Source organism: Sinocyclocheilus anshuiensis, unplaced genomic scaffold (assembly GCF_001515605.1).
Source record: "Sinocyclocheilus anshuiensis isolate Anshui unplaced genomic scaffold, SAMN03320099.WGS_v1.1 scaffold413, whole genome shotgun sequence".
Taxonomy (NCBI): Eukaryota; Metazoa; Chordata; class Actinopteri; order Cypriniformes; family Cyprinidae; genus Sinocyclocheilus; species Sinocyclocheilus anshuiensis.
The window spans coordinates 461284-474029 of record NW_015536481.1 but is presented as its reverse complement, the minus strand read 5'-3'; the positions used below and the strand labels follow the sequence as shown (position 1 = coordinate 474029).

The window sequence follows — 12746 nt, the reverse complement described above, 5'->3', positions numbered from 1 at the left end:
AGGGACAGTTCACCTTCAGTTGCTGGTCCCCATTGACTTCCATTGTATGGGGAAAAAAACACTATGCAAGTCAATGGGGACCAGCAACTGAAGGTGAACTGTCCCTTTAAAGGCCAAGAAGCTCTCACCCGTTCCCCTGAGGTTCTGGACCGTGACACAAAAGCCCTTGGTCCGAGGGAGAAGGTGGTACTTGAGTTTGGGCTGACCTTTCTTCTCTGCCACCTCCATACTAATCTTGTGCTTTTTTTCTGTGAAACGTGTGCCCTCACAGTGCAACAGGAACTACAGACACATCATAAAAATTAACATCAACCACACAAGGGGACAGAAAAGCTTAATACAATACGGGATATAGTGTATATGTTAAGGGAACAGTTTACCCAAAAATGTACTTATTAATTGTCACATGGACTACATTCATGGTGCTATTTGGAACAATGACAAACTGTCATCACATGGAAAGAGCTGCCTGAATATTTTTCAGAAATTCTCCTATTATGTTCCACAGAAAATATAACAGCATTTGGGCTGTGGAACATGAGGGTAGGTAAATGATTTTTATTTTTGGGTGAACAGGTTAACTATTCCTTTAAGTAATTGTGCGTCTAAGATAAAGGAAAAGAGACATCTGAAATCAACTAAAATCACCAGAGTACAATGTGCAATGAGATTTCACAAATATACCCAAAAGTATTCTGGGTAATCACGAAGGTTGTGCAGGCTTTGCACTACTGTCTTGCGATCCTCTTCCCATTTCCTTTTGCAGAAGACAATTTCCAGGAAGTACCACATCCAGCCAATCACAGGAACAAAGGAAAGTTCCTTTTTTGCCAACACCTTTGAGCTCTGAAAGCAAAATATGATGAAAACAATTGCAATCGGCATCATGGCAGTATTGAGTCTTTAAAAATAATTTAGAATCACACACTTGTTAAGGTGCGGGAAAGTTGAGTTTTTGTATGAAACTGTATTTTTGTCTTACCCCTAAAACACCAAATCTCTCACAGAAGGTCCAGCCGGTCATAAAATCTATCTCAAAGTTATGATTGAGGACAACAATGGCGTTTTCTTTGCCATAGAAAGGATAGCTTTCTGGATCTGTGTAAAGGGTGCATTCTGTCCCGGACCACCACTCCAACAATGCCACCAATTCTGAACAAAACAACAACAACAAAAAATACATACTGAATTATAATGTATATAATGCAGAATGCATTTACATATTCATGAATGTGAAGTAGTCCAACAAGTTCATCAACTTTGTATGTAAATAGAGCAATTTGCAAAATTCAAAAATATCAACTTTCTGTTCTGTTACCCTCAGTGCAACACCGAGGTTTTCAAACAGGAAATAATGGTTGTAAGGTTTGTGCATCCTACAATACAATCATGGTACAAAGCAACAGGTGACACATGATAATCATGATCTCCATGACTGTGACAAATATTATTGACCACTTTTTACTTTGTTACTATTTTTATGCGATTTTGTCACTTCATGCTGTACTTTGTCAGTGCAGACAAAGTAAGCACTGGAAGCATGTTGCATCATGGCTGGTTATGACAGTAGATGTGTCATAACTTTGTTTGGAAGATGTGAGGCCGCATGTGAGAGCTTGCAGGACTTACGACTAGAAACGGAATAACCCAATCTGCAGTTGATCCTGCGTGCGAGTTGCTTGTTAATATACCACAGTGGTAGAGTACAAAGCTGGAGCAGGTTGATAATAAACCCACTGACTAGGAACACATAACAGATAATGAGATGACATAGCAGCTGGGTTTTCAGTACTTGAAGGATTCCCATCCTTATCATGTAGACTTGACGTCTCCTGTCTCCACTAAATCCTCTGCAGAGAGAGAGAGAGAAAAAGAAAAATATAAATAACTTTCATATTAACCAGAAGACTGTTGTTATGAATAAAGATGGAAAGCACCTCCCAAGATATGTTGCACATGTAAAAAAACTGTTTGAAATATGAAAATCTACCTGAGCCAATATTCAAATAGCATGGTTGCAACAGAGGAATAAAGTTCAGGGTTTTTTTCATTCCTCTTTACCACACCAACCCACTTGAATGTTGTGAAAATGGTTTATAAATGTGTGGGAAGCGTCATTTTCAAGAGTAAATAGTTCATTTAAAAGCAGTGTTTGTGAGAGAACTGAGAAGACCATTAGCTAGCACAGAGCAAGATGAGACCTGTCCCTATCATCACTGTCAGCTCTTACATGTGAAAGTCTCTCAGGACACAGGGCAAAGGCTTAAACAAATGTCACAGTGTTACTTGTGTGGCTGTGTGTCTACTGTGTGTTTTGGCATAAGCACATTCAATTTGAGGGTGCAATGTGGTCTGCACACTCTCTGCTAGTGGTCACAGAAAAAAAAAGTGTCAAATAGTGTAAAACAAATACTTGCAGTTATACGTGTTGAAATTAACCAGACCAGATTCTAGGTTGATAAAATGTAAAATCTATTTGCAGTAGTCGAGGGGATTTTGATTCATTTCAGTTACTCAAATCTTTTGCTTCAGTTCACTTAACAGAGTCGTCCACTGATTTGACTCTTTCCGCAAGTTCTCTTGAGCAAGAACCTGGCAACAAGTGAGTCATTGAATCAATTACTGAATTCTTTAAAAACACTAAGCTGATCGAACCATAAGCATTCAGAAAGCAGCACGAACATTTGATAATAATAACCTTATATAATTAATAAGACAATATTATATAAAATAAATTTCTCTTATAGTCAGGCCACGAATTATTCAGAACGGTTACAGGCTTCAAAAGCGAGAGAACTACAAATATGAGACGGTCTGTAGAAATAATAAAAAACTATTCGTTCACTTAAAAAAAAAAAACACACATTCATAAACATGGAGAGAAACGACTAATTTGTAGTTTAGCACTACAGGGTGCGCCTTGTTTGGACTATCAGTTCAGCCTGATTCAACCTCCACACTTCACCGGCAGGTAACTTACGGCTGTCAATTCGCCAACAAAAATGTCGCTGTATTCTTTTTAAATACAGATTCGGTTAGTTCACAGTATATTTGCTACAGTAGCTGATAAATCTGTCTCTTCTGGCCATTTGTGTTTCACTTAACTGTTTCGTTTTGTTTGCCTTTGGTATCATAAGCATCAAGAGTGAACGAACAGCCATTGAAAACAACGAGCAAAACTCGTGCACGTTATATCGCATACAAAGAAAAGAACGGCACTTTATCTTTCATCAGAAGACAACAATACCTTTTTTCCCTTGCGCGGTTAGTAGTAGTAGTAGTAGTAGACTAGAGCATCCGTCTCATCATATGGAGCTGATTAGAGAGCGCAAGAGAGATATGAATATCTGGAGGATGTTTTAAGTTGGGCAGGACAGGCTGCTGAGAGAGATTCCAGCGTTTAGTGTACGGAATATATGACCACACCCCGGCAAAAAGACGCTGCGCGAAGAGCACTGGAACGTGGGCAGAGACTTCAGAGGGTCATTATGTAATTTCCTCTGTTTAAAGCCAACGCTGCTTCGGTGTCTTTACACAGGCTGCTTCACACTGTTCACTTCGACCGGCAGATGAACGTAATTGCCAAGCACGCTGGCAACTGTAGGACATCACCACCTTAAACGTGGGGTGTACACACCCAATTATCAGAATGATTGCGCCCTCTACTGGATGAGAAGAGCTTGGCTGGGCTTTATTTCAGTGACAAAAGAAAACTGTTGCAAAAAAGCTCATTGTTTTTCTATGAGAGAGAAACGTTTGATAGGATATTAGTAGATATATATTTTGCATGGCTTTTGTTTTGTTTGCATTAGAGAAAGAATTGACATGCTTTTCTTTGTTCCTAACAAAAAGCCTCACATGACAGCTGTCAGAATTTGTATTCAGGCCCAATGATGACTTAAATATTAGTACAGAGTTGCAACCCTGAGAAATACATCAAATTTGTCAGGATCCAGCAACATTTTTGTCTTTTGAATAAATGACCGTTCTTAAAGGGATAGTTCACCCAAAAATTAAAATTCTGGCATACTTTTCTCACCCTCTTGTCGTTCTGAACCTGTATGACTTCCTGTCTTCCGTAGAACACAAAAGAAGATATCAAAATATTATGTAAAAAGTCTCTTCTTTTGTCCATACAGTAAAAGTCAGTGGGGTCCAATGTTGTTTTGGACACTATTGACTTTCATTCCATTGACAAAAACCTGAGACAATAATACATTTTAATACCATACAGTTAATCTATCTATGCAAATGTTTCTGAAATAATGATTCAACCATCAAGATCATCAAATTATAATACAAAGGAGCAGGTTCTGCCCTCCACTGATTGAACTATGATTGAGGTCCACTTTCCATTCGAAGCTCTCAGCTTTGCTTTCATTTCTAGTGACATTAAGAGAGGCTCTCCACCAGCATCAAAAGACCTGCTATGACATGAAAATACATAATTTATTCAGTGATTCACAAACCATGTGGAAAGGCCATTCAAGTATGACACTCAAAATAGTAACCTCTTCACTAGAAGGGAAATTAAATCTCTTTTTGCCTGGCATTATTCTGGATAATAGACTATTCAGATTAAATTGGCTGCTTATGAAAATAGCACAAGCTATTAAATTCACAATACCCTTTACATGTTGCATCCCAATTAAAAACAAATATAGTAGATGGAAAAAGCTTAAGGACTCATGCACTGAAAAACCCAGGGGGTGAAGAAGGAACTCTGGTGAAAATCTGAAAATACTCATCTTTGCCAGCTTTGAGAGCAATTTGTGGTTAATAGTTTTAAATGAAGACACTGGAGAAATATGATAGTTACCAAGGATGCCCTGGCTGATGTAAGTAGTTACTGAGGTTATCTGAAGCCTGATGGGACAGAGCCACTCAGCAGTCAGCAGTGGGAAGCTGAAGATCAGGGAATAGTCTAATGAGAAGATAAGATTGAAATGCATGTAGTGCATGTTAAAAAGCTCAAAATTGTCAAAGGATGTGATTACACTAACATTTATGCCTCTGTATGTAGCAAGGCATGGTTTATTTAACAGTGCATAACTGCAATTAAATGGATTTTAAACATTCAACTGTTTTTTTGTTTTTGCAAAATCTTTTACATTATGTTTTCTTAAAATACACAAACATACAACATAATTAAAAATAAAATCAATATTTTGGAGAAAAAAGTAATTGTATGCCTATTATTTGAGCCCTAATGTACTGGAAATTAGCAGTGAATCGTTTTTCTGGGATATTTTGTCAAGTATAATGTGATGATTTTGATTTTTTGCCCATTGTGCCATTAAATTATTGGAGAAAAATGCTTTAATAGAAATGTAAAAAAAAAAAAAAAAAAAATAATCATAAACCTGTGTATAAACAAGAAAACAAACTTAACGTAAATTATTGGAGAAAATACTTTAAGAAATGTTTTAAACAAAATTACATTTATAAACCTGTATATAAACAAGACAAATATGATTAATTAGCACAAATGGACCATCTTACACAGCTGCGTAACACAGCTTTTTTTTTTTTAGTTTAAAAATTATTTTCTTAATCGCCAAAAATACAAGTATTAATTTGATATCGCAGCGTATGTTATGACAGCAGCAGCAGCAGGCAAGAGCACGGCAGCGGCTGGAGACCGCTTCAGGGAGCGGTCGACGGATGGCGAGACAATTGGCTCCCAAGGCGGTTGGCAACAACTGGACTGTAAATGGACAGGGGTTTGCAGAGATAAAGTGACGGATCAGGAAATGGTTTAGGAGAGATGGGAGTAGGTGCAGTTTAAGAGGGTCTGTATGGTGTTCTGTGTTATGTCTATGGCCGTACTAACAGAGGCTCATGCGCCTCCACGCGCTATTGGCTGAGGGGAATTTCCGTCTGATGCCGGAAATGGACGTGGCAAGATGACAAAGTCCTGATGCGCTTCCTGTTTTAACTCTGGTCAAGCTATCAACAGTCAGTTTGCTATTAGATCTCACTGATTACCTGTAGTAACCGTGTTTCTGACTCTTCTCCTCCCTCTGTCTCTTTCTAATGTCCCGATAGCGCTCTTGAAGGCTCAGCAGGGGCGATGCGGGTGTCTTGGCGCTGGTTTTTGGGGCTGTTTTGGGTCGGATTGTCTGCGACTCGTGCTGGATCTCCTGTGATTTCTGATGAGATCCCCTTCAAAATCAGATGGCCCGGGGCAGACTTCACCCTGGTGAGTCAAAACATCTAATAAACCCAGACGTTTCGCATGACAGCTGTAAATATGTGTTTGTTTAGTTGTCAGCTTGTTGACTGAGCTCGCTTCATAACTGCTGGATGTGTTTTGTTTTGAGCTGTCTTGTAGTGTGTTAATATTCTCTCTAACAGCATTATGAAGTATTAAATTACACAAATGGCAAGTAGGGCTGTCTGGTTTATCTCTCTTTTGCTGTGGGCATGGATTTGTCTGTTGTTATTTACTTCTGCAGAAGTTAAATATGCACTAATATGTAATAATATCCCTTTCTCTGCAGTCAACGTCAGGAGGCCTGTACAAAGAAGATAACTATGTTATCATGACAACTGCGGAAAAAGAAAAGTACAAATGTTTATTGCCATCTTTGTCCAGCAACCAGGAGGTGTGGTTATGCATGGCCAATTTTTTAGTTATTATTATCTTGAGCCATTCTGTGTATCGTTTACTTCAGTTTTATTTGATCAATTTATTGCCCGTCTCTTTTTTGAAGGATGATATGAAGGAGTATAGTGGGCCGAGTCCAGCTGAGCTGCTGGAGCCGTTATTCAAACAGAGCAGCTGCTCCTACAGAGTGAGTTTCATGTCTCAGTTTCTGTATCTAGTTTATAAACATGGTTATATCTCACAAAATATGTCTAGGTCACATTTCACCCCAAGTTATATTTTGCTAAAAGAGAATTAAGCTTGTTTTTACAAAAAGTCAAATGTTTGAATAAATGATTGAGGTTAGATGTTATGATGAGTCATATGTTTTGCATTGATTACAATTATGACAGATCGAGTCATACTGGACATATGAAGTGTGCCACGGAAAGCATGTACGGCAGTACCATGAAGACAAGGAGACGGGGCAGGTAAAATCACTGTTTATGATGTATGCTGTATGCTGCCAGATCATTATTTATAGCATTCCTTATATCATATTGGAAATGCCTACAGTACCACTCAAAAGTTTGGGATTGGTAAGATTTGGTAATGTTTTTGAAAGAAGTCTCTTATGCTCTCCAAGGCTGTATTTATTTGTTTAAAAATACAGTATAATATTATAAAATATCGTTACAATTTAAAATAACTGATTTCTATTTTAATATTTATTTCTGTGATGGCAAAGCTGAATTTTCAGCAGACATTACTCCAGTCTTCAGTGTCACATGATCCATTTAATACATCCTTGCTCAATAAAAGTATTAATTTCTTAAAAACAAAAATCTTACAGATCCCAAACTTTAGTGTATGTGGATGGATTATATTGACATATTTCTAAGTAATATAAACATTTTAATGGTCTTATTTGTCTCTGCTTCCTTAGAAGATCAACATTCAGGAATACTATCTGGGTACCATGAATAAAAAAGATGGTGCAGGTTGGCAAATTTGTAAGCTTAAGTTTGTAATTCTTGCTTTAAATATTCTAGTAAAGTATTACATTTTTTTATCAATATATTATCTGTTCATCAGAATCAGAATCAGAAACATCCAGCGACTCTGAAACGGAAGGATCAAACACCAACACAGAGGTTTGTAGCTGTTAAATATAAAGGTAGGAAATGTATGTCACCTAAGGATTTTTTTTTTAAAACTCTCTGTGTGTTCCCAGGTGCCAACAAAGAATATAGAGGGTCAGCTGACACCATACTATCCCGTAGAGATGGGACAAGGGACTGAATGCTCTCTGAGACAGAATGAACCTCGCTTTACCACAGTGCTGTACGTCTGCCACCCGGAGGCAAAACATGAGATCCTCACAATCGCTGAGGTCACCACCTGTCAGTATGAGGTAGTGGTGCTCACACCCCTCCTCTGTCCTCACCCGAAATACAGGTACATATACAAACACATTCAGTTTCCATAGTTTATCATACTAAATAAGTGGATAAATATTAGTTATTGATTTCTGTTCACTTTTTTTCTTGTGAATATGTATGTCAAGAAATAGAAACACCTATCCCTCACATACATTGTGCTTTAATAAAAAATAAATAATAAAATATAATACATTTTTAGTCCTTTGTGACATAATCCAGCCCATCTTTCCTCAGGTCCAAGTCCTCCCCGGTGAATGACATCTTTTGCCAGGCTCTGGGTGGCTCCCCTCTCAGACCTCAGAGTCTGTCCCAGCTGGATCGTGAGCAGGAAGAGCTGCTCAAACCAGCGTTCAGCTCAAGCAGAGAAAGAGATCAGAGAGGATCCAGGGTGAGTATACATCTGCCCTTTATCTTCTGCATTATCACTAACCTACTGCGGGATAAGTGAGCGGTAATGAATGACTCCTGCTATAAATACTTAAAGTTGCTTTCTATTAAAGGACAATAACAAATTATATTTGCAAAATGAACAAAAAATTGTTCTGAAAAGTATATAAAAACTTAAATTAATGTAATTATAAATTGTTGTAAAAATATTTTTAAAAATGTAATCCCTCTGTCTCCCTTGCTAAGGAGGACACACCTCCAGTGAAGGAAGAGGCGTATACTTCTACCCATAAGCCCTTGACAGTGGGCGGGCAAGCCCAGGTCACCGTTGGCACCACCCACATCTCTCGTCTGACTGATGAACAGCTGATCAAAGAGTTTCTGAGTGGCTCCTACTGTCTGCATGGGGTGAGGATGGATGGATGGGTTTATTTTCTATATCTGTGGATCTTTAAGTTGGACATATTCCCAGTTTAACATATTTGTTTCTGTCTAGGGTGTTGGATGGTGGAAGTATGAATTCTGTTATGGAAAGCACGTCCACCAGTATCATGAGGTAAGATTGTGAAGTCGCTGAATTCTTATATAACAATTCCCAGTATAGTGTAAAGGTCTGGATTATGAGAGATGCTAAATTGCATTTTGTGCATTCGGTTGAAGGACAAAGAACAAGGGAAGAACATTGTGGTGGTGGGCAGCTGGAACACTGAGGATCATATTAACTGGGCCAAGAAAAATGTGGCACGGTCTTATCATTTGAAAGACGATGGAGTGCAGAAAGTCAAGTATGATTATTTTTCCCTCATATACAAGGTGCTTTAAAAAAAAAACTGGATAATATAAAACAAATTTGATATATATATATATACTAAAAAGTTTGGAGAAAAATCTAACAGACTCTAAATGGTAATGTGTGTGTGTGTATATATATATATATACATACATACATACATACATACATATACATACAGTGGAGATCAAAATGATAAAATCTATAAAAACTAAATTTTTCTGAAAAATTCAAAATCACTCAATTTGAGGTGATATTAGCTGTAAGTATACCACTGTTCCACTAACATGTTTAACAAAATAATCAAGGCATTTCAACAAAAACCTTTATTTTGTGGAAAACACAACAGTGATCAGAATTGGAGAACAGTAACCACTGTAGCACGAAAGAAGATTACAACTAAAATTTTAGTGGGTTACAGCTTTCAGAAATTAGTAGGAAGTGTAGAGGCCCTTGCTTTAAATGACTTCAGCACTTCAGTGGCCGCAGGACATCACTACTTTCTCATGCGCTGGTGTGATCTCGGCCAACTCTTCTTCCACTCTCTTCCATAGTTTGGTAACTGTAGTGTTACCAAACACAAACAAACACCATAGTGGTTTCTTAGCCAAGGTTTTTCCAAAGATTTTCAATCGGGTTTAGGTCAGGTCTCTGGGCCGGCCATTTCATTATTTCAGTGTTCTTGACTTCAAGAAACTGCTTTACCTGTTTTGCAGTGTGACTGGGGCATTGTCTTGCATAAAATTGCAGGCTGATTGTTAGATGCTTGCAGGGGAAGGTACCGCATGTTGCTGAAGGAGGTTCTGATAAACATTTGCATTCACTCTGCCATGTAACTGTATAGGAGGCCGAACTCCTGCTGCAGAAAACATACCCCAAACCATGACACCTCCTCCTCCACCTTTCACTGACTTATTTACACACTTGTGCTTCAGTCTTTCCCCAGTTTGATGCCAAACAAAAGGTTTCCCATCAGACCCAAATAAATTAAACTTGCTCTCATCACTAAAGTGAACTTTGGACCAGTTCTCCTCTGTCCACACAACATGCTCCTCAGCAAAGGTGAGCTGAGCCTTTTGATTCTTTCTGCTGACGAGAGGCTTGGTCACTGCACAGTGTGCTTTTAGATGACTTCTCTTAAAAGTGCCAAGACAGCTCCTTACCCTGTTCAGCACTGAACTGGCAAGCAATTCCAGCTGCAGTGTTGAACCGATTCCCCATTGACAGTCTCTGCATTATCCTGTCCTCTTGTGCTTTTGTCTTAAATGGACGACCAGCCTTTTTGGGGGCCATGAATTAGTGTCATTGTAAAGCTGCAATATTTGAGAAATCACAGATTTGGAAAGACTAACTTCTCTTGCAATGGATGAAAGGATTATCCCTTTGGGATTCATCTGGACAACATCCTGTCGCAGAGTTTCAGTCAACTTAGAGCCGCCCGCCATTTTACAATCTCAGTGAAAATTGGAGGAATGCTGCCAGTTAAATAGGGTGTCGTCATATAATTAAGGAAATTAGCACCAGGTGCCAGATTAACACCAATAACTTGGAGATACCTGTAAGTGTTCTCTGATTTTGATCAGAGTTTTTTTTTTCTTCAAATATCTCATTTAAGTTTTATACTGTGCTTCAGAATACAATTAATAAAATATGCTTCAAAAAACTGCCCTTGTACTCCTGTTACGATAACCTCAAATAAGACTAAACGGTGACCTTGAAATTTAGGAAATTGTAGGTTCTCTAATTTTGATCTCTATATATATCTGTCAGATTTTAATAATATGTCATGTATGTTGTCTACCTCATCAGGGTCGTATCTCACTTTTATGGCCATGGAGATGTTTGTGACCTAACAGGGAAACCGAGACAGGTTATAGTCAAGCTCAAGTGAGTTACCCAAACTTCTTGATGCTATGAGGTTTTTGGGTTTCTTGAATGCTGCCACTAACACTTACCTGTTCTGTCTCAGGTGTAAGGAATCAGAGTCTCCTCATGCTGTTACAGTTTACATGCTGGAACCTCAGACCTGTCAATATGTTCTCGGGGTGAGTGGAAAACAAAATGACTTTGAGATTTGAATGCAATTTCGATTTTAATAATTGCACAGCCTTAGATGATTCCAGTGATGAGCACATTGTGTTTTGATGTTATGGCTTACGAAAAGCTACAGTGTGATCATTTAATGTGGATAAACTTTATCGTGGTTATCATTCTGCCACAGGTTGAGTCGCCTGTAATATGCAAGATCTTGGACACTGCAGATGAAAATGGACTTCTTTCAATCCCTAGCTAGCCTAGATGGAGGAATGGATTTTAGTTTGGAGAACAAACAATACAGAAGAGGAAGGCAGTATGATTGTCAGAGGGAGAGATAAAGGTCTGATAAAGTCTAGTTCCATAGATCATGGCGATAACATGGACTTGCTGAACCTCAGGCCTCCACCCTTTGAGAAAGTCCCTCACTGACAGCACTTTCTCTTGTTTGAAGACTAAACACGGAGGAGATTTGATGAAACTTTTAAACCTGGAGATGCAGCTAGGACTGAATTCTCAATGTTTTATTTACAAATCTCAAACCTGTTGAAGAATATTTTTTGTTCAGCTTTTTCATGCTTTGGCACATTTAGATGGTTGGCTGAGGGAAAGTCACTTAAAAAATCTAATCAAATGATTAATTTGTTCTGTTAATCAATTGATTATACAAGTTGGTCAGCTGTTTTAAATATACATTATTTATTTGATCAAACTTCTGGTAGTTCAGTGCTTGCCAGTATCTGTGCATATGGAGACGGTTATATTGTTTTTAAAAGTGATAGAAGTAGTAATTGTGCAATGCAAACTGCAAGGGAAAATGCACTGTCTTGTATGCAAAGGAAAGTGAATGTAATTAAACAGTTTTTTTGGAAATCATGGGTCATTGATTTACCGGTATGTTCACAATTTGTGATTACCCTCACTTCAATGTAACCACTTCCACTACTGTACGATAATGTGTTTGGTGAAGGGCTCCTCTTAACTCTAACAAATTTATCAAGACAAAGATTTATTTCCTTGCATTGCCTGCAATGCTGGTTCTTTCTCAGCCTGTACATGTTCAGTTGAATAAAATGAGTATCATGTTTCAAGTCATTTCAGAAGATTCATACACCACCTTAATGAATACACTGCAAAAAATTGTTCTTAGTATTTTTGCCTGGTTTTCCAGTACAAATATTTAAATGTTCTTAAATCAAGATACATTTACTTGATATGCAAAATGACTCAAGAAAGTCTTGTTTGCTGAAAAAATATCAAAATGACTTAATTTATACTTTTATAACAATTCAAACATAAAAGTTTATTTTTCGTACCCCATTGGCAGATATTTTTCTTGATTTAAGCATAAAATCACTGAATTGTGATATATTTTTGAAAAACAAGCTCATTGTACTGGAAAACAGCAAAAATTCTGAATAAGATTTTTTTTCATTTACAATAATTTCATTCAGACAGCGCTATTCATTATAACAAAGAAAATATTTCTCATGGAGAAATAAAC

The 12746-nt window shown here is 37.8% G+C and overlaps 2 protein-coding genes across 8 annotated transcripts in view; one reads left to right on the top strand and one right to left on the bottom strand.

The window, feature by feature from the left end:
• Positions 1 to 2259, bottom strand: part of LOC107683742 (1-acyl-sn-glycerol-3-phosphate acyltransferase delta-like) — a 2782-nt gene extending 523 nt beyond the window's left edge. Inside the window, exons 1-5 of the mRNA XM_016479808.1 lie at positions 2231 to 2259; positions 1630 to 1850; positions 983 to 1152; positions 685 to 846; positions 129 to 282 (exon numbers count right to left, since the gene is read on the bottom strand). Coding sequence (XP_016335294.1) covers positions 129 to 282; positions 685 to 846; positions 983 to 1152; positions 1630 to 1816 — 673 coding nt within the window. The 5' untranslated portion in view covers positions 1817 to 1850; positions 2231 to 2259. The remainder of the gene's footprint in view (positions 1 to 128; positions 283 to 684; positions 847 to 982; positions 1153 to 1629; positions 1851 to 2230) is intronic.
• Positions 2260 to 5690: 3431 nt separating this feature from the next.
• Positions 5691 to 12115, top strand: LOC107679899 (endoplasmic reticulum lectin 1-like). Of its 7 annotated transcripts, XM_016475723.1 has the most exons (15): positions 5692 to 5958; positions 6049 to 6202; positions 6504 to 6608; positions 6717 to 6797; positions 7003 to 7080; positions 7536 to 7590; positions 7685 to 7743; positions 7824 to 8047; positions 8266 to 8419; positions 8665 to 8826; positions 8915 to 8974; positions 9079 to 9203; positions 11018 to 11095; positions 11178 to 11253; positions 11430 to 12115. In XM_016475723.1, the coding sequence occupies exons 2-15, from the start codon at positions 6074 to 6076 to the stop codon at positions 11499 to 11501; spliced, it is 1458 nt and encodes a 485-aa protein (XP_016331209.1). In that variant the 5' UTR covers positions 5692 to 5958; positions 6049 to 6073; the 3' UTR covers positions 11502 to 12115. The 7 variants fall into 7 exon arrangements, with proteins under 7 accessions (XP_016331572.1, XP_016331425.1, XP_016331285.1 ...); XM_016476086.1 differs by having other exon boundaries at positions 5691 to 6202; positions 7539 to 7581; positions 7691 to 7743; XM_016475939.1 differs by having other exon boundaries at positions 5691 to 6202; positions 7539 to 7590; positions 7691 to 7743.
• The last annotated feature ends 631 nt before the right edge of the window (positions 12116 to 12746 follow it).

What these genes read in the sequence shown, in the direction of transcription:
- LOC107679899 (XM_016475723.1), top strand. Translation starts at nt 6,074, where the DNA reads ATGCGGGTGTCTTGGCGCTGGTTTTTGGGGCTGTTTTGGGTCGGATTG. An exon ending in AGAGCAGCTGCTCCTACAGA is followed by an intron (nt 6,798 to 7,002) that starts GTGAGTTTCATG and finishes CAATTATGACAG; the next exon opens with ATCGAGTCATACTGGACATA. An exon ending in GATCAAACACCAACACAGAG is followed by an intron (nt 7,744 to 7,823) that starts GTTTGTAGCTGT and finishes GTGTGTTCCCAG; the next exon opens with GTGCCAACAAAGAATATAGA.